The sequence below is a fragment of the Caenorhabditis remanei genome, chromosome X, assembly GCF_010183535.1.
Source record: "Caenorhabditis remanei strain PX506 chromosome X, whole genome shotgun sequence".
NCBI classification, from domain to species: domain Eukaryota; kingdom Metazoa; phylum Nematoda; class Chromadorea; order Rhabditida; family Rhabditidae; genus Caenorhabditis; species Caenorhabditis remanei.
In genome coordinates, this window is record NC_071333.1 from 17,077,013 (window position 1) to 17,098,099 (window position 21,087).

The window sequence follows — 21,087 nt, forward strand, 5'->3', positions numbered from 1 at the left end:
AATGTTTTTTCTGATTATCTCAATGATGATCCAAGACGACTAATTAGCATGAAATTTTTAGGATACGCTAGAAATATGCCTGACTTTTCAACACAAACCGAGGAATTCACTCCGTTCTCTGTCATTTCACTGGTAAGTGCGGATTTTGACCCTTCTTGAAAACCTGAGGCGTCATAGATGGAATTTGAAAATTGAACTGCCAAAACAAATCACTATTCAAAAACAGTACTACGTTTTTCAGGATGGTACTTCGCATGTTGCCATGTCAGGAAAAGCGGCCGCAACTGTGATCAGAATTAAAATCTCCTACTCCTCTCAAACTGGTAAACCTTTGAGAAACATGCGGTGAGAAACTACTCAAAACGTTTCAACTCTGCATGAATCACTTTCAGATTGTGCCTCCGAGGACGTTTGCTGGATGATGACGAAACACTTGGATTCTTTGGATATTAGCCCATACACAGTCTTTGTCGCAGTAATAAGGGATCCCAATGACAGCCAAGTTACTCGCCTCTAAGGAGTTAGAAAACGCTAATAGGGCAACTTTTGAGTTATAGTTTGTTTTTGATAGTAATAATATTTACTTGAAAAAATAAATGTTTATCACTGTTTTCATGAGAATTTCTACAAAACAAGAGTATCTCAGAATAGTTTCGACAGAGTTGGCAAATGAACCGGGTTTGCCGTCTTCTCTGGGACTAGCTACTCAAACGAACGACATATTTTCATCTTTATTTTTTCATGCTGAATCTTGTATTATTTTGTTAGTCTTTCTTTTGTTCACCCATTTTTCTAAATCATTTTGCTCATTCTCCTGAAAAAGCTCAATTTTTATTGTTGGGTCCTGTTTACCAAATGAGTTTATTCATTTTTCATCAGAAATCATTTCTTTTTTCAATAGAATGCAAATAGAATGGAGAAACGATACTCCGGTATCCCACCCGGAGGAAAAATTCCTAGGCCACAGCTATGTGTCGATTTACGAGGAGCTTTCTCTCTTTTATTTCTATTTGTTTCTTGTACGCATTAAAATTTTAAACCTTTGTCTATGAAATGAAGGTATAGATCTTTTTTTCAGACTACAGAAATATTTGAAACATTGAGTTGGCAATAAAATGCATGAAGCAAGATGGAGAAGGGCCGCAAGATTGATAAATAGATTCATCTCTGAAACGAAAGCACTTAAGTTTGAATTTCAGTTCTCAACGTTTACTAGCGTGTCATAGAAGTCAGCAACTTGAAATTCGAAGGAACTTGGACACAGTGACGGCACTTTTCACTGAACGCTGAAGATGAAAAACGTGCAATACTGATAATCGTTAATCTAGAATGCAATGATTGGCGTAACAGTTATGTGACTGTGAGAGAATGATGCGTTTTTGAACAGTTCCCATCAATGTGACCAGTGAATCGAGAAGAGGATGACCTTACATACTCTCCCAAACTACCGCCACCTGAATGACACGTTAGAGAGCAGATTTGAAACAACTCTACTCCAATCAAAAACGCCCGTGTAGTTCGAAACGAAATTATCAATATTTATCGCTGAATTAGCATAAAAAAGTAACTGTATTTGGGAAATTTGAAATAAATGTTTGTATTTCCAAATTTGACTCTATTACAGAGAAAAACCTGTGATTGTGAGCTCCATCGACAATACTGCAACTTCAATTCATGCAGTACAATGAAACACCGACCTGAATGTCGAGTAGGAAGACTGAAAAAAAGTGTGAAAACGGATTGTTGATGGGAATGCCGAAGTCAAACCGAACATTTTTTAATTCATTTTCAAACAAGGCCCCTGATATTACGAATACAACCGACATAATGCTTTTTTCAATAAATGACTTTTTAAAAGCAAAATGTTATGTTCATGTGTTAAGCTTGTGCATAAAGGTCAGTGAATTTCTTCAAAATTTCCAATTTTTGAGACATTCTCCGCGGATATCTTTTAAGCCTCCAATCGATGTGCCAAACTCGAGTGGCACATCAGATTGTGATGTGCCAATATCTACACAATTCAGGAAGTGATGTGCTGAGTTCCAGTAGCAAATTAGTGAGTGATGTGCCGTGTAAGGAAGAAACCTCTAGTTGGTGTGTTGAGCTCTGGTGGCACGTCAATCGACAACGCTCAACACACCCATTGATGGTTTCTCTCGTACACGGCACATCACGGACTGATGTGCCAAACGGACTCGACACACAAAAAAGAGACTAGGCTTGAAAACGGCATATGTTCATTAAGCAGCCCGAAAATTTTCCGAAAATGAGCTCGATTCACAAACATTTCCTAAAGTTGCAAGTCAGGCGTGTGCCTTTGCAAATCACTTTATCTTTTGTCAATTTTCACAAAACTTTGAATTCTGTCTCTTCTCCGAATTAAGCTGCCCAACTTTTTAGTTTTCCAGAGTCTCTTAACTGTTTTTTAGAGTTTATCACTCCTGATTTGAAAGTTTTAAAAGTTTTTTTACAGAAGGAAAAAAGAAATACAATTTATTTACAGAAGATAGAGAGAGAAATACAACTTATTTACAGAAGGAAGAGAAAAATACAACTTATTTACAGAAGGAAGAGAAAAATACAACTTATTTACAGAAGGATGAGAGTAACGAGCTCGTCTCCCGAGTTCTATCAAAAATAGTGATGCCCGAACAGGAACATTGCAAAACCATTACTGTTTCGCAAGGTGCCAACTCTTGTTCTTGCCATTCATCCCTTCAATCGTCACCTCCAGATCCAGCAAAGCTCTCATTCCCAATACGTTCGCACCTTTGAAGTGACTGTGAGATAGGTTGCATTCAATCACAGAATTTTCATCCTAAAATAAGAACTTTGAATCAGAAAAAGAATAATCATAAAAGAATAATCTCAAAATTGAAAGTGATAAAACTAAACCTGAATGGAAACAGGAATTGCCGATGGAATGGCGTCGGATCCGGTAAGTTTGGTGATCGTTTTTTCGTCTAAAAACGTACAGTTTGATCCAGAGTCCACCAAAAACCAGATTTTGATGGTTGGCGCATCAGGCTGCTTGGCCCGACGACAGTTGAGACATATTATCAGTCTATGATTTGGACCAAAAATGACGCCATCCACCGGGAAAGCTGGAGATGTGAACAAACTAGCACTCAAATTCTCAATTCCTGTATAGTCGCTGAGCTGAAAGCATAGGGATAGACATACTAATGAAAAAATACAAAAAACTGCTATAATAGTATTAATAATAACTCACATGCTGAAGACGAGTGTCGTTGATGTCGATCAGCATCATATCATGCTGCATCGCCGGCAGTGCTTCCAACAATTCGAACGAATCATCTTTGACGTCATCATTGCTGCCAGACGATGAGTTATTCTAAAAATTTCCTAGTTTTAAAAAGATTGCCCTTTTCATCTTTTGAATTCGAGTAAAGGCTGTCCGATTTCCGATATCTCTTTTTAAACCGACGCAGAATTTTAGGAAATTACGGAATATTATAGTATATGACTTTCTTTTTTTTTCATTTTGCGCCGATTCATGTGGAGATATCAGAAATCCAGAAAATCTTATCCAGAGTATGAACGATGCATAAAATTTGTTTCATGACAGTGATAAATACCAATCAAATGTTTTTCCAAATTGAGTTCTCATCAGGTTCCCAGTTCTTCTTATGTTAGTATTCCTCAATTTTAAATGTTTCTCCTGTTGTTTTTTTCTCAAAACAAAATCTACGTGAAGTCCAGTTGAACTTTCTGGCTTGTCACTTGTTGCTACTCATTTCACATCAGCATAATAAATGTCACATCGGTTTCTTTTCTTTTTCCTTGTTCACAAGCTGTCCTTGTTCAAACGAAATTTGTTTTCATGAAAAGAAAACCAAACCAAAACTATCCGTACTTTGCACGAATCAGTCAGTCCAGAACGCTTTCAACTTGAATAGCATTTGAGCAACCGAAACTAGCAGGCACCTCACAATTCTACGTAGAAAATTGAGTAGAGGACAGTCATTTCGTTTGGCAGCTGATTTAACAGCATTTTGGATAGCAGTCAAAGGGTTTCCGCGCTGATTCCAAGTGTTCTTAATTATTTTCCTGTATAAAAAGTGAAAACATACCTTTCTCATATTTTTGTTTCAGTTTTCATTAAAAAAATCAATAAGTTTTGTAAGTTCCAGTTTTACTACAAACGGTTCACTACAGCTTCACAGAAATTGTCTCGTAAATCCTCCTTGGGTACGGTTGACTGTCGTGCCGAGACCCATAGAACCATAAGAGGACGCGGTCGCAACGCGGTTGTGCTTGCTGGCTGGGAGGACATAAAAAGAGAGCGAGAGAGAGGAGTAGGAAAAGAAGAGGCAGATAGAATGAGGCACACTGCTGACCGGAGAGGGCACATATCTTCGGCATGAGAGATGCGGCCAATGATGGAAATGAGATACAGTAGAGAATAAGAGGTTAAGAAGAAAAAAGTGCAGAAAAATAGAACTACTGGAGAGAGAGTACAAAGACAGCGCACGAGAAGGCGAAAAGGAGAAAGACGCTCTTGGTGTGGTGGGTTTCAAGCAACGGCCGTGCGATGGTGCGACGTCGCGAAGGAAGAAGAATTGAATGAGTCATGAACCGTTCAAGCGTTGAAATAAAAAAATATGGCTGAAAGACAGAACGTAGATTTCATTTCAAAAATTCCTAAACTCATGAGAAGTTCGAGAATATGATTTTGAACGTTTTCCACTTCTCAAAACTTCTGGAATTATTGTTCTGGGTAACAGATACTAGAAACAGCAAAAAATATTGATGGATTTGAAATAGACACACTACAATTGGAACTTTCACAATTCGAAACACAGGATGCTAAGAGCAAATCGTTTCGGAACTGTGCTCTTTCTGAAAATGTTTTCTTTTTGAAGCTTGAATAGTAGCGACTATTCCTGAAACGTATGACAATTTAGATGCTTCCTGTCCATGACATTTTGAATACATTTTCTTGAGGTATTGATAGTACAGACTAGGTTTTTCGCTGCAACACCTCAGCATCAAAAATTGTATTAAACAGCCTTGCGTTTTGGTTGCGTTCGAAATTTGGATAAATCAATTTGATCATAGATGTTTTTCACAAATTTTCAGAAATATTTTATAGAGACGTAAGGATTCCACATGTTTCTAAATTTTCAAACTCAAAACCCAATTTTCCCAGAACGGGCCGATTTGAGATTTTTAACCGGTCCGGGCTTCAGTACAACAATTTGAAAATTTGAATTTTTCCGAATAATTTTCAGATTTTTCGCAAAAAAAATGGGAAGTATGTTTTCAAATATCTATAAAAACTCATGAGTACATAGGATTTCTGATTTCTTTTGATAAGGATTTCAAAAAATTTCGAAAAGTGTCGTGAAAAAAGTGTTCACATTTTTGAGGCCGAGCCGAGCCGGGCCGAGATTTTCCAAGTCTGAATTCTGCCCATGTGAAAAGTTGTACAAAAATGTAACTCTAAGATAAAAAGGGACCTCTTTCTCTATAGCGCAGTAGAGCGCAAAACACACTGGAGACGTGGCAGACCGAAGAAAAGAATAAAAAATGTTTTGTTGCTGCGATAGCGTAACAAACACAACAAATATTATAACATATAAGAGCGCCTCATTTTATGTCGGATACAAAGTAAACGCAATGTGCATAATTCATTTATTCGTAAAATTAAGTTGACTAATTTTCAGATAAGTTGGGATTTAAAAATTGAGGATGTGGAGACTTTTCTTGACAAATGTACCGGCTGTGCTGGATCCGAGTGTTGACTGGCAAAGCTTAGTTTTCTGAAAACCCGATCATAAAAAGATTTTGGAGAGACAAACGAACCGTGTAAGCATGTTTGGTGTAGTAGAAGTGCTGCATCTTCGGATCGGCGATTTCGGTGGGTGTGGACCAGTTCCACTTTCAACGTTGTCTTGAGCTTGAGGCAAGGATAAGCCCATTGCAGAAACCTTGCGTCCCAATTGACCATAACTTATCGATTGTCTGAAAATGTAGTTTTTAAGGTTTCTGACGCTTTCTTACGGTGACGGCATACCTGTTATGCTTTGACAGAGGAGATAATAGTTGAGAAGGTATACTAACAGATCCACGGGGTGCTGAGAACAAATCTCCTCCTCGCAGCTGTAATTTCAGATAATTAGTCGTATTTTTTATTCGTTATCACAAAAAATGATTTACCATGCGACTGTTCCTTCTGTCCAAATGGATATGAATAGAATTACCAGACATTTTGCGGTCGCCACCAGGGAATCGGGGTGCTTTCTGAAAATATTAAACTTATGAGTATCAAATAAAACCAAAACTTTTAATCTTACCGGATCTTCATCGTTCCCACCATTTTGAATGATAACAATACTTTGAGCCCTTTCTTTTTCTTCCTCTGCAACAGCATCCACAAATTGCTGCTGTCTCGTCGAGTTAACAGTTCCCCAAACAGATTTGAAAAGGTAAATAAATATTTCAAGAAGGGTGACCTGCAATGAATAAGTTAGATATGTAGCTATGTTGAACAGTGCTTACTGTACTCATTCCTAAGAACAATCCCATAGATCCTGCAATATTTGACAACAAATCGGCGGTTTGCAATTGTTTTTGTTGCTCGATTCTCTCATAAGCGACTCGAGAGAAATAAAGGCTCACGTGAGAAATGTCGGTTCTACAAAATAATATTTTGAGTTGAAAAATGAGAAAATGAGACAACTTACTGTACTTGGTGACTACTAAACCCTCTACTTCTTCCATCTAAGTCAGAGTAGCTGTTAGTGACATCGAATTCCAAAAGATTGCATTCACTGGGGCAGTCACATCCGTCCTCCCAGAGACCATGGGTACCTAAAATCAGTTGAAACCCTCATTTTTTAAACTTATATAAAAACTTACCCCGTAGTTTCTGGAAGCATTGTGAAATTTCATATGGGGTACACACCCTGCTGCTATACAAATCGCTGTGCCTAGCCGAGTACGCCAATGGAGAGCAACCACATTCTTCTTGAACTTTTCTCAATTTGCAATCTATTTCACAATGGTTTGCAGTGTACTATAACGATAAATTATTATTATTTGAATACAGGTAAAATAAATATTTTACTGTAAAATCTGTTGTCTCATTGTGCGACCATCCTTTGGAACACGAGCCCCAGTTAGCCTTGTCTAGCAGGGAAATCTTGAAATAATATTATAAATTTTCATGTTGGCTTTTACATTGTTACGTACGTTTTTCATTGCGATCGCTGCATGTAATTGGGAATTTGGTGATACCGCAAAACCATATGAGTTGATTCTGGGATACTTGTCAGATTCATGGACCATTATGACAAAACCTCGTTCAAACTCTACATCTAGCTGCTCATAATCTGAAATCAAAGTTAAAAACGTTTATAAAATGTTTCAAAATTTTCAAACCTTCATTAACATCATTGTTCCCATTTAACACAAACTCCCAACCGAAACCATTTCCACTGTACCACTGTCGGTATGCATTGTTCTTGTTAGAAAGTCTGCAATACTTTTTTTCTGATTTTTAATTCACTTCTACAACAACTAACCTGAAACATATTCCAGTTTCTGTCATTTCTGTTCTCACGTGCTCACAGCAGTTCTCCATTTTCTCTTTTCCAAAACTACACGACACAAATGTTTCTTGGCAAGTTTTACTGAAATCAAATGTGACTTTCAGAGAAATAACAATTATATTGATTACCTGACAGTTTTCAAAAAATCCTGAACATCGAAATTATTCCCGGTTGCGTTTTTATACTGTGACAGATAATTTTTGAATTTCTCATCTTGAATTTTATTTGCAGAGTACTGAGATTTCGTCTGTGATACGAACATAATTGATTTGAAGACAAAGAATAATGAGACACTTACGATTTCATTGAAGTATTTTAGAATATAATTCAAGTTTGAACTGGAAATGTGCATTTCTCTCACTTTAGACATATTCAATGGATTTAAGTTACAGATCGTAACTTCAGGGAACGAAAGACCTGAAATAATTATGATTATTTTATGACACATCGCAAATATTCTTGCCATTCATCGGAACAATAGTATTTGTTTGAAACAATGTCGGTTTCGAATTATATCCCAATAGTAAGTAGCCACTCTGAAAATATCAGATATTGGTGTCCTTACAATTAAAACACCTACGTGGATCATAAATAACGATAGACATGACAATACAACCACTACCCAGAAAATACGAGAAGGCCACGTATTTGAATTATATATCCGAACTAGTCCATGGTATGTTGTTAGTCCGGAGAACTCCTGAACTAACCAACTTTTCAAATTATTAAATTAGTAAGGAATATGAAAAGACAAAAACTCACTTTGGTTTCATAATCATAAAGTTGCAAATAAATTCGTTCGCTTTTATTCTCATTTTCCATTATTATCACAATCAAAAATCAAACGAAAAAAATCAATTTGCAAAATGCGTGACTCTGCCATTGTGTCTGCTCTCTACGCAATGAAGAGTTGTGACGATTCACTTATCAGATTATTGTCTTATCGTGAACTTGGACTGGCGGCTAGTAACACGTGTAATTGAGAGAATTTAATAATTGGTAGGTATTTTGCTGTTTTACTGCGCGATGCATTAAGTTGCAACAAATCTAACAATTATTCACCTTTTGAGTCTATATTACATTTTGTTATACTAGTACCTTTACTAAACCTGAAATCAACCATTGATTTCGAGAGAAGAGCTAATGCTTGACCTCGAAATTCTGAGCCAGCGAAACAGTAATATTTGGTAATATTTATGCAAAAACTGGGGGAGATGAGATTGAGGAGAAGAATGCATATCAAATCATATGAATAAATATGGCAAAAATTGAGAAAAAATATCTTGGAAAAAATGCGACTGGAATTTGAGATAATTGAAGAAATCACAATGATCACAATGATTGGATAAACAAAAGTCAAACGGGTAGCGAGGAAAGATATCAAAGAGTGAAATAAATAATGTGTGATTAAAATTAATGAATAGCGTTGAATTTTCAAATATACAATAGATATATAAATATAAAATTATGTAGTTTGAAAAAAAGTTGCAGTCCTGTCGGAATCAAGTGGAGTTGGTGGTGTTGTAGTCGTTGTTGATGTTGTAGTCGTCGATGAGGCTGAAAATGAAAGTAATATAATTTTTGGTTGAAGTTTAGCACTACATACACCCAATAGATAAATTCCATGCATTTCAGTACTCACCTTACATTTAATTATCATTTTCTTGGCTTTGACTTGCACTAACATCCTCTCCGGGTTGATCAACCATGACATCAGTATGCCTGTCAGCTACCATAGCCAGAATGAATTTCATCGTCTCGTTTACTTGAACATCCACAATTTCTTTGCCGGAATCCATAATTGGCTCTGGTGTTCGGTTCTGAGCGTTTTCTTTTCTATGTGACACCATACAATTTCCAGCTAGGTAATCTCCTTCTGCCCTTTTGAATCTCTTCGATTTGGCTAAAAGTTTCAAATGCTGTTTATCCAAATCATGTTTCTTCTCTTCAACTGGATATCCATAAAACTCTCTATGATCCATTACGCCAAAATACTTATGAACTCGATTTCGTGCCAGACTGGCTGCAATTTCCTCTCGCATGAGTTCTTCCGCAAAAAGACGATCAAGTTCCTCTTGGGTTTTCTTATCAATAGCTGCCTGTTTGTCGGCATCTTCTACAACCTGTCCGATGCCACCCATTCCTACTGATTCCATCACTTCATAGGAATTCGACGACTTAGATCCATTTTTAGAAGAATTTCGAATTGATTGTCTTACTTCTTCCGGATGTTCTATTGTCACAAGGATACTGTTGTTCTTGGAAACAAATTTTCTTTTCGGTGAATTCTTTGGGGTGCCGTTGAACAGAGAAATGTTTGAAGGATCTTCAGCTTTTCCAGTCACCACAGTTTTTTCACGGGCTGGTTCATCAGCCAGCAAGGAATACGCCATTGGATCATCTTCAAATTCATCATAATTGATTTTACATTTTCGATTAGCTGATTTCTCTTCCTCCAACTCCTTATTCTGCTTGGCTCGCTGAGCAAGCTGAAGTAATAAACCAGTTGCCGTAGGTGGCATAGCGTTTCTTCGAATTTTCGGAAAGCGGGCTTTACTTATTGGATCATCTGGAGTATTTGTTCCGCTTACATCATCATATTCACTACTGTCAGTAGCCGCCGCCTTACGTTTCCTTTTCCTTGATTTTTTTTTCAATGTCAGTTTTATGGCTGCTTGAGCGTTTTGTAACTGAACAATCGAATAAGTGGGTTCTCTGATTTCTGGTGCAATCCATTTCTCAATCTCTTCATTATCTTCATCGGTAATAATTGAATCTTCAGGATGTAGAACTTCTCCAACTTGGAACAGCATGGTTTCGAAGTTGCAGGATCCAACTTCATCAAACTTCTCTTTGGTTCCCATTGAACGGTAAGGACGTAAATTGTACTCATCGAGAAATGCGAGAATCTGCTTCAACAGTCCTTGAAAAAGATTAAATCCAGCTTTGTCTTCTTTATTCATCGGTGGTCCAGCCTTCAATTTTCTGATTTTCTCTCTCCAACACTCTCTAATAGTGTCCACGTCTCGAAATTGGTAGTTATAGTACTTGTCCAATACGAATCTCAGTTTTACAAGCGGTCGCACGGTGTGTCTCAATTGAAATATTGGAGGAGACGGAGACAAGAACGGCTCAGGAACAGGCGTTGGATCAAACTGCACTCCAAATTGAACGAGGTCATAATATTCCGTCTCGTACAACTCTTGACACTTGCGCATGGTCATCACCGCGGAAGTCCAGATATCATTAGCCAATCGAATTCTCTGTTGGAAATTGAAGAATGCAACTTGCAGCACATCGATATTCAGATCTTCAATCGCATTTTCTGCAGCTTGTAATGTTGCAACTGTGTGTTTATCGATATCTTTCGATAGGCGCCACATTTTCCGAATTGATTGGTTCACCCAATCAACGCTTAGACGCATTCTACGATCCGAATCAGCATCGTCCATTTCTTTGTCACTTACTCCACCTTCATAAATGTCCACTTCGTCTTTCTTTTGTAAATTTTCCAAGTCATTAGTCTTCAATAAGTTGATCACTTTGAGAAGTTGCGAGTAGGTCTCTTCTTCTGAATGAACCGTCGATCTTACATCTTCCATGAAGTTAGTTAGAAGTGCGTCACTGATATCGTAGGAAGTTGAATTTAAAAGTTCTTCATAGTTCTTCCTTTTGTCTGGTTCATCGCTCGCCTCGTTCTCCTTCATCAACTGTTTCAATTGTTTTTTCTTTTTGAAAATGCTGCTGAAATCCCGCTGGCGATTGAGTTGCGTTCGTAGTGTGAGATAGGTTTTGTAGCTATCTTTGATCGCTTCCAGAATTGATTCGGCTTGGTTCTGAAAATTCAAATGGATGTATTATATATTTTTTACTGTCCTATAAATTTTGTGAGCGTTTTTCTCAATTTTTTTTTGTCTTCACCCACCTTCAACAAAAATAAAAGCTCCATCAAGTATTTCTCTAGTTTATCAGCAAGTTATGGTTTGTCGAAATGAAAAGTTCCGAAATTTTACGAAAATGCACTGAAATTATAGTCGTTTTCAAGTAGAAATGGTATTAATTAGATGTAAATTTCATGGTAGGGACTCCAAAAAAACGATCAACTACAAAAATTATGTCCTGTTTTTGTTCTGTTCAGCTCATACAAAATTAAATCTATTGAACAACCATTTAACACCGAAAAACACTGGTCATTTTCTACTGGAAACAGTCAAAGTTGATAGCCTTTTGAGCGGTACTGTATGCGACCCTATTTATCCACCCACATAGCATTCTCAATAGTTTTTTTGTTAGTTACATCATTTGAACCTCATATTATGAAATGGGAAGCGTAAAATTCATGGATTTTGCAACTTTTCAGACTCAAACCAGGTGGGGAGACGTATTGTGAATATTTTGCGATGTCATTTTGTGCTCTGTTAAAGTTCAAGCTAGCTCATTAGTTTCAAAATAAAACTACGGAATCTAGTAAAAGTTTGATTTTCAATGAAACATTGCTAGCCTGTATTCTAAAACATTATGGGCGGTTAAAGTGTTATGTCCCATTAGCTCACCTTGTAGACACAAACTCGTCTCGCTGAGCATGTGAGGTCTGGCTCCTCATTTGGATCTGAGCAGTAGCACTCCATCTCCTCCTTAACGTCCTTTTCGAAGGCAATATTTGAAATCTTTCTCCAAATGTTAAATCCAAGTCTGAACTCGGCCCATTTTTTTGCCATTTTGTCAGTTGGCGCCTGCTGAAAGTTCAAAAATCCACATATTAACCAGGAAACTGTTATGATAGTTCTTACCGAATCCCCTGGTGCATGTGCCCGGGATGGGCAGTTTTTTGTGTGGTGAAGGAACTTGAGGGCCGATGCTTCATCTTTGCCACAGTAAAGGCAGTTGAAAAATTCAGCTAAAAATGTTATAATTATAAATATTGATCATGCACGTGATAATAAACTTACAGCTGTAATTGGACAAAAACTCAGCCGCGATTTCCATCTTTTCTTTGCCCATCTTTCCCGTGACTGTTTTTTGTATTACCTGAAAAACTGTAATGTACCGGAGAACATACAGTAGCGAGCATAAGTGAGCACCCCTTCATACTTTTATATGTAACTCTGTTGAATCATGTCCGTTTTGCATAAACTTTTTTTTGAAAGAAAGCCAAAGTATTCAGCAATAAGAAAATATGTTTTTTGAAAAATTTCCGTTACTGATTTTTTCGATAATCGATTTTTCCTGATCTTGATTTGAAAATTCAAAAAAAAACTTTTTATTTTTCTCTTGGAGATATTGAGTTTTTGGTTTAAAAATGTTGGAAAACACTCAAATAAACAAAGAATTGTGTTGAATTGGCTTCTCAACTCCTGAGTATCGTGCTAGAGCTCCAGAAGTCAAAAGTAATGCCCTCGGGGAAATCACTATAACTCATCAAAAAATGCTCCACATTTTTTGAAACATGTACCAAAATACGTGTTTTGAGTTTTTCTACAAACCAACATTAAAAAATTACAATTTTAGAAAAAATAATTTTTCAAATTTTTTTCACTCAAAAATTATTTTATTCCCATTTTTTCCCAATTTCCGTTATTTTTTGGCTATAACACAAGTAAGAAATACATACATGTGTTTTGTTATTTGTGATAATCCACTTTGCAAACAGTTTTTGAAAGGTATGTACGTTTTATAGCCAAAAAACAACGGAAATTGGGAAAAAATGGGAATAAAATAATTTTTGAGTGAAAAAAATTTGAAAAATTATTTTTTCTAAAATTGTAATTTTTTAATGTTGGTTTGTAGAAAAACTCAAAACACGTATTTTGGTACATGTTTCAAAAAATGTGGAGCATTTTTTGATGAGTTATAGTGATTTCCCCGAGGGCATTACTTTTGACTTCTGGAGCTCTAGCACGATACTCAGGAGTTGAGAAGCCAATTCAACACAATTCTTTGTTTATTTGAGTGTTTTCCAACATTTTTAAACCAAAAACTCAATATCTCCAAGAGAAAAATAAAAAGTTTTTTTTTGAATTTTCAAATCAAGATCAGGAAAAATCGATTATCGAAAAAATCAGTAACGGAAATTTTTCAAAAAACATATTTTCTTATTGCTGAATACTTTGGCTTTCTTTCAAAAAAAAGTTTATGCAAAACGGACATGATTCAACAGAGTTACATATAAAAGTATGAAGGGGTGCTCACTTATGCTCGCTACTGTAAGCGCAAACGAAAGAGAAAAAAAGGAGAGGTAGACAGATAGGAGAGCAGATCATAATAATGAAATTATTGGTAAAAAAGAGAGGGGAAGAGCGAAAAGGGGGAAGGTACGCCCAGCACGGCTCGTAAGCCGCGGTTGCCATAGAAATTACTCTCTTGCTTCGAAAATGTGCGAAATGAAGAGGAAGAGATTAAGATAGAGAGTGAAAGAAAGATTAAGAGAGCGCGCCGGTGGAGAGTTTTCACGTGTTTGATTTACGAAAGAGGAAAAAAGACGAAATTGTAGTGATATATGAATTTCATGGGGAAGGTATGAAAAGAAACGTATGAATTGAAATTTGAAAACAATTGAAGGATATCAAGGGTTCCGAAACGTTACAGAAGACGCATTTCCTGAATGAGCTTGATATTCCTGTTCGGATAAATGCTGAGAAGAGACTAATATGGTCATATTTCAGCAACGGAGCTGACCAATACGGAGATGCATTATACTCTCCTTAAGATATAGCTCCCCTTTCTGTCGTTTTCCTCAAACGGCACACATTAAGGATAATTGACAAAACGTTAGGTAACATGGGCTAGCTTATTAAACGTCCAATAAGACGATATTGCAAATGTATAAAATAGGAAACTCCTAGTTGTTTAGTCTTACCATGTTGGTAAATGGTTGTGTATATTCCAACAATCTGCAGCTCAAGCATAATATGATATCAAATAATATAACCTTATCAAATGATTTTAGATTTTCTTGTTTTGAAGTCCAGGGTTCACACCAGTGGTTCTGGCAGTAAGTAAAAAATGGTTATTTAAATCCCAAAATTCTGCCGTTTGAGCGTATAACCGATAACGCGCTGGTCGGCATTTCAGAAAAGAGCGTTGGAAAGGGGGAATGAACGCCCAGCACGGCTCGTAATCCGTGGTTGTCATAGAAATTACTCGCTTGTTTCGAAAATAAGCAAAATAAACGAACCTGGACTTACCTTTGCTCACGGTGGCGTGAGCAAAGGTAAGTCCAGGTTCTCGATAGCAGATGTCAAGTGGCATCTGTCATGTGGAAGCTGTGCGATTCATAAGGAAATAACATCGGCTGCTGCTGACGACTAGATGATCAAACCAGGATATGACTTCAGAAGAAGTGTAAAGGGAGGTGCTCTGCCGTGAACTGGGAACGCAAGAAAACGATTAAAAACGGTAGGGATGATTAAAGAAACAGAAGTTCAAGAATAAAAGCCTGCCAACAAATTTGAGCGGCAGTGGTTCAAGGTTGGCGGAAGTTATAAGGATATCATTTCAGAAGACGAAAAAACACAACAGACAGATTTAGTTTTGTTGAAGATTTGAAAAATGAAGTATTAACCTCACCTAACATAGAAAAGAGTGGTTTGAGTGTGCCCACGGTCTTGCAACGTTCCTTGAAAGATGGAATCGTATTGATTTGTAACTGTCCAGGCACAAAAACTAGTCTTCAGTCTACTGAATACGATAATAATCACAGTAAAATAATATTTTCCCAAGAGAATATTATTTAAAAATATAGGCTGGATAACTCATGAAGATGTAAATAATATGCAACTTCAAAAACAAAACTCAAACACATTTTCTGAGGTCACTCATTTGGTTGACGTTTGCTTTTTTTGAAAATGTGACTTCTTTGGATCACCGAAATTCGTGCTCTAAACTACTCCTACGCTCCAATGTACTATGTGAAATTATAGGTAACTTGTAAGACACATCCGTATCGTGAGCAAAAGTAAGCTGCTAAAATCATCTGATGAGGTTACTCATTTTGTCGATGTTTGCTTCCTTTCGTGAAAGTGACTTTTCCGGTTTACCGAGGTTTTCACTCTAAGCCACACCTACGCTCAAAGTGATATCATAGGTAACTACAAATTATAATCACTTTTTCCATTTAATCCTTTGAATAAAGTAAAAAGATTTGACGTTTTGTGAGGGATGTGCCAAGTAAAGGGAAAATTTTCAAACATTACCCAAACCGCGGTGACACATTCAGACAAAGGGGCAGGCTTGTGAAGTTGAAAGAAAAGAAAAGACCTCGGTGAGAAAACATCATAGAAAAACGGTAAGGAGAAAGGTTGGAGGGCAAGTACCGTGAATTTAAGGAATCATCTCAAAAAGGCATTATTGAAACAGTACAAGGCAATTTTTCGAAGAAAATCGAAAGTGTGATCAATACACAGCTTCAAAAACAAAACCTCAAATCGTCTGATGAGGTTACTCATTTCGTTGATGTTTGCTTCTTTTCGATAATGTGACTTCTCTAGTCAACCGAGATTCGTACTCTAAACCACTCCTACGCTCCAATCTACCGTGTGATATCATAGGTAACTACAAATTATGATCAACTTTGTTTTCACTTTATCATTTGTATGACGTAAAAGATTTTACTTTTGCGGGGGATTTGCCAAGTAGAGTGGAAATTTTCAAACCGAGGCCGCGGTGTAAGGGATTTCAGACAAGAGCGGGGCTTGTGAAATTGGAAGAGAAAAAGAGATTCCTGTGAAGTTAAGAAATCACCTCAAAGAAGGATTAGGAAAATATTTAATGTTTTAGGAAATTACATCCGCTAAAAAAGTTGGGCCAAGATTAGATGAGAAAATTGATGATCAGGTCAAATTAATGTGTAGTTTGGGCAAGGGACATTGTAAGCAGCATTAATCAATGGAGTTTTTATCGAGGAAATGTAGGTAACTCGGCAGAAACCTCCACATTGTTTCAATTGGTGATAAAGTTTTTAAGCTAACAGAAAAGTAAGTGATCAAATACTTTGCCCCACTTGTTCTCACGACCTCATTTACGGATGACAGAGCTTATTCGAAAATGGCTCGGATATGCTCTTTTTTCTTATTCCAATAAGTTGCAGCTACACATGAAATAAATTAGTTTAGTACATACATTCACAGAAAGCGAGATTGTATTAGGAATGTTCCTCCTTAGATATAAATTGAAGTTTTTACAGATTGTCACAACCACTGGTATTATCCCCGGAGAAAACCACAAACTTTCCAAAAAACTAATAATAGCTAGACAACGCATAAAATCATAGAGGTGTGAATAAAAAACAGCTTCAACAATAAAATCAAATATCAACTGATAATGTAACTACAAATTATGATAATCCATACTCCCACTTTTGCCCTGGTTTTGTCCTATGAATGACGTAAAAGGACATAACGTTTACGTGGGCTCACATGTACTAACTAGAGTGGAAATATTTTTGAGTTAAGAGATTTGAGTTTTGAATTTTGAATTTCAATGTGGAATCCATTTGAGTTGAAATCCTTGTCCTGAAAATCTGAATCTTCCCACAGTCTTTTCTCCGTCATTGGAGAGCATATTTACCTGTAATCCTTTGGCATTCAAACTCTCTGAAAATCTTTAAATATCACCCATCTCGTTCTCACTCTTCATTTCTCTCTTTAAAAAAAGTGCCACACTCTTCATTCTGGCAGTGTAAAGTATTTTTAAAAAAGTGCAAGCACTTATTTCCATTTTTTGTCTCATTGCTGAAGTTTAGAATTCTGAAAAAGCTAGAAAGTGTAAATAAAGAAAGATTTCATTAACGATTAATTGAAGAATAAATTAATAAAATCTGTTTTTAAAACTTGTGAATCCATTGGATGGGGAGAAAAACTAGAGTATAAATAAGGATAGAGAAACTCATTGAATGAACATAAGAATGGTGTTAAAAATAAATATATAGCAGGTGTGGCTAATTGTTAAAATAAGTACTGTTGTAATTAAAACTAAAAAACATCAAAAATAAGAACTGGATGGGAAAAATTACAAAAAGATTGGGGACTGGTTAAAAGTGAAAAAGTTGTCCATGCTACTCGGAATGTTACAGCCAGATCTATTACAGAGGCATCGAATTGAATATTGGGTTGAGGTCAAGTTGCCTCGAAACGTGAAGGCCTAAAATAACATAGTTTTTACAAAATGTGTAAAGTGTATAGTGTTACCTCGTGGATACAAACTGACAACATTGAGTATCCTGGTGTGGTTGTGGAGAGAAGACCAAGAACATGTGAATAATCATCTGACTCAAGGTCTACTCCATTCACATATCCTTGCTCGTAGTTTGCCGGTGACGGCATGTATGAACAGAGCTTGTATTCTTCTCCGCTCAGCTGAAATCCGCTTTCGAGGTTTCCTGAGACCTTTGACTCCCAGCATGCGATTTTTGAGTGATTCTCCTGCTCAACAATGCCTGATGGTGCAGGTTTCACGTCGATTGTAGCGAGAAGACAGATGACGATGGTGGTGAGAATGGCCATTGAGGAGGACATGTTGGCTGAACTGAAAAATAAATATGGAAACTAAGATCGGAACTGGAAACCTAATGTTTTGATAAATTGCAGTAGAAACAAATGAGCTTACTGACAGTTATTACAAACATAAACTTGAAATATGGCATAATGTTTTTTTTAAAAGTTTATCACTTTTATGGAATTGCTCATATTTTTTCACGTGGGAATGATCCAAAATTTAATGTTGGGATTTCTTAGATATTTGGGAAAATGATAGAAACTACCCCAACTACAACAACAAAAAAAGTTTTACGTGCCTCTTTTGAGGTCTCAGTGAATGAGACACTAAATCTCATTTTTTCGATTTTTCTAGTTAAGCCATTTCGAGATATCATAACTCGGTCAATTCAAGAACAATCTTTTCAAACTAGAGTGTAATCGCAAGATATAGACCAAGGCTACAGTGCGCGAAATATCTTTAGGACCCCCCTCAAATTTGGGGGTTCTGGAAAACCCAGAAGAGATATCAAAAATCTGTGAATGTCAATCGATTCCAAATCCAAAATAACCCTCGGACACAAATTTTTATGAACCTATCACTTTTCATACCGTCGTATCACCAAAAAGTCACTTTTTTGGCCGCGAAATATCTTTAGGACCACCTCGAAAATCGAATTTCCAGTTGATTTTTAGAAAAATTAATTAGATGGAAATAGTTTTGGGTAACACGAAATCACATTTTATTGTGTTTTTACATGTTTTAACATCAATTTCTGCTTGTTTTATCTTCAAAAACAACACTTCAATTTCACGCAAAATCACTTTTTGTGCATTTTTTTACTTTGATGTCTTATTTCTCTGAAATAGAAATGATTACTATTCTGAAACGTTATCGGTAATTTGACTCATTTATTTGTGAATCTATAGCAAAAAAGATTCCGGAAAAATACCGACTTTGAGCGGAGTTCCTTGCAATTGAATCCAAACAACTGTTTTTTCCACGTTTTCAGTAGTAAATGAAGTCATTTTGAATTGAAGACATGTAACTCCGCTCAAAGTCGGTATTTTTCCGGAATCTTTTTTGCAATAGATTCACAAATAAATGAGTCAAATTACCGATAACGTTTCAGAATAGTAATCATTTCTATTTCAGAGAAATAAGACATCAAAGTAAAAAAATGCACAAAAAGTGATTTTGTGTGTTTTTGAAATTTTGTTTTTGAAGATAAAACAAACAGAAATTGATGTTAAAACATGTAAAAACACAATGAAATGTGATTTTGTATTACCCAAAACTATTTCCACCTAAATAATTTTTCTGAAAATCAACTGAAAATTGGTTTTTTCAGGTGGTCCTAAAGATATTTCGCGGCCAAAAAAGTGACTTTTTGGTGATACGAGGGTATGAAAAGTGATAGGTTCATAAAAATTTGTGTCCGGGGGTTATTTTGGATTTGGAATCGATTGACATTCACAGATTTTTGATATCTCTTCTGGGTTTTCCAGAACCCCCAAATTTGAGGGGGGTCCTAAAGATATTTCGCGTACTGTATAATAGTGGTAACTGATTTAAGTTTCCAGCTGTGTCTATCCAATTGCTAGAAACAAGGATAAACTTTGTCTGTCATTCACAGGGAGCACGTAAGATTTTTGTTTTGTTTAGTTGGGGTAATTTCTATCATTTTTCAAAATATCTAAGAAATCACAGCGTTTTACATTGGGCTCCATGCGAGAAGGAATTCAAGTCATATAACTAGAATCTTCTGATGGAACTGAGTTTTAAGATAAATAAGAAAGTTTTATTTTCTAACTTTTCGTTTTGCATATCACAAGACTTCATCTGTGATTTCAAAAATGACGTTTTCAATCATTACAAAAGAAAAACATACTAATTAATTAAACTAACTTCCTGAGTGTGAGAGCGTTGATGCCGCCAATGGTACTCACTTGGTGTTTCGTGTGACGGACGCTTTGGTATGATCTGACAAAGGCCCACATTAGTTTTATTGTTGTTATCCAGATGGATATTACATACCGATAAGTTTGTGGAGATTCGATGAATAGTTGAGCAACCAGACGAATTGACTGTGATGAATCATTGCTATCTGCTTTTATAATGTTGCAGAGCCCGCACGATCTGTGGTACGAATTAGGCGGAGCCAGAGAAAAAAACATTTAGTTTGAGTAGGCGATGATCATTACAACAGCAAAGTTGAAAGTGTAACGACTAGTGGACTGAGTTCCAAAAGGTTTCGTGTAAGTCTGTGCCAGTGAAGAAGACACCTCGTGCCATCAACCGAACAATAACACATTTCGAAATAAGAAGAAAAAGATTGTGAAAAACGATAGGTGAGAGAGTTGATGAAGTGGACAACGCGTTTTTTGTTCATATTTTAGTGTAATGCTAGTAGGGGAAAAAGCGGCCAGTGGTGGTGAAAGAGCAAAAAGTATATTGAGACAAAATCGACATGCAGACAGAAAACCTAGGAAAAAAACCAAACATTTTATTATTTTTATAAACTTATTTATTAAAATTAAATATTATGACACAAAAACACGAGAAATTTAATGAAACGTTCAATTATTAAGGAAAAGGAATGATAAACATAGAAGATATGGTAAAGAAAGAATATGGTAAGAAGAAAAGATATGGTTTTAAAATAATTGAAAAAAATCAACACTTGGAACAAAAATCGACAGGAATTGGAGGCTTCTTGTAGTTATCAAAACAATAGCAGGCTGTGTTTTCCCATTGGTAGTTGAAAGTCAAATCTGTTCCCGCCTTGATGGACTTCTCCCCGGTCCAAATCTCCACAGCAGCAATTTAAAAATCACCCATTTGTTCGTAAACAATATCAGCAGGACAGTTAGGGTTGTATGATGAGTTGAAAATCCTGACGAACAAAAATTTAAAAGTATTTCACGAAAATAATTAAAACTTACGCTGTCTCATTTTGTACATTCGAGCTGTCGATAATGATGTCTTCCTCAAGTTTCCGTTTCTTTGGTCCTTCAATCTCGCCAAAATACACTTTTGA

At 36.3% G+C, this 21,087-nt stretch overlaps 5 protein-coding genes across 5 annotated transcripts; 1 reads left to right on the top strand and 4 right to left on the bottom strand.

Moving 5' to 3' along the window:
• Positions 1 to 75: 75 nt before the first annotated feature.
• GCK72_025456 (uncharacterized protein) lies at positions 76 to 453 on the top strand (the record flags this gene model as incomplete). The annotated part of the gene is made up of 3 exons (XM_003103628.2): positions 76 to 132; positions 242 to 345; positions 393 to 453. 3 exons carry the CDS (start codon positions 76 to 78, stop codon positions 451 to 453), a joined length of 222 nt encoding a protein of 73 aa, XP_003103676.2.
• A 2,218-nt stretch (positions 454 to 2,671) lies between these two features.
• On the bottom strand, positions 2,672 to 4,297 carry GCK72_025457 (uncharacterized protein; the record flags this gene model as incomplete). Its single annotated transcript, XM_053736346.1, has 4 exons — positions 2,672 to 2,818; positions 2,896 to 3,159; positions 3,233 to 3,355; positions 4,175 to 4,297. The coding sequence occupies 4 exons, from the start codon at positions 4,295 to 4,297 to the stop codon at positions 2,672 to 2,674; spliced, it is 657 nt and encodes a 218-aa protein (XP_053579912.1).
• A 1,389-nt stretch (positions 4,298 to 5,686) lies between these two features.
• On the bottom strand, positions 5,687 to 8,182 carry GCK72_025458 (uncharacterized protein; the record flags this gene model as incomplete). Its single annotated transcript, XM_053736347.1, has 15 exons — positions 5,687 to 5,786; positions 5,830 to 5,988; positions 6,041 to 6,126; positions 6,184 to 6,267; positions 6,321 to 6,479; positions 6,526 to 6,661; positions 6,711 to 6,837; positions 6,886 to 7,042; positions 7,094 to 7,168; positions 7,219 to 7,358; positions 7,408 to 7,502; positions 7,551 to 7,658; positions 7,706 to 7,824; positions 7,876 to 7,994; positions 8,158 to 8,182. 15 exons carry the CDS (start codon positions 8,180 to 8,182, stop codon positions 5,687 to 5,689), a joined length of 1,689 nt encoding a protein of 562 aa, XP_053579913.1.
• A 1,044-nt stretch (positions 8,183 to 9,226) lies between these two features.
• GCK72_025459 (uncharacterized protein) lies at positions 9,227 to 12,578 on the bottom strand (the record flags this gene model as incomplete). Its single annotated transcript, XM_053736348.1, has 4 exons — positions 9,227 to 11,413; positions 12,131 to 12,313; positions 12,368 to 12,474; positions 12,527 to 12,578. The coding sequence occupies 4 exons, from the start codon at positions 12,576 to 12,578 to the stop codon at positions 9,227 to 9,229; spliced, it is 2,529 nt and encodes an 842-aa protein (XP_053579914.1).
• Positions 12,579 to 17,582: 5,004 nt separating this feature from the next.
• GCK72_025460 (uncharacterized protein) lies at positions 17,583 to 18,088 on the bottom strand (the record flags this gene model as incomplete). Its single annotated transcript, XM_003103590.2, has 2 exons — positions 17,583 to 17,714; positions 17,762 to 18,088. The coding sequence occupies 2 exons, from the start codon at positions 18,086 to 18,088 to the stop codon at positions 17,583 to 17,585; spliced, it is 459 nt and encodes a 152-aa protein (XP_003103638.2).
• Between the last annotated feature and the right edge of the window lie 2,999 nt (positions 18,089 to 21,087).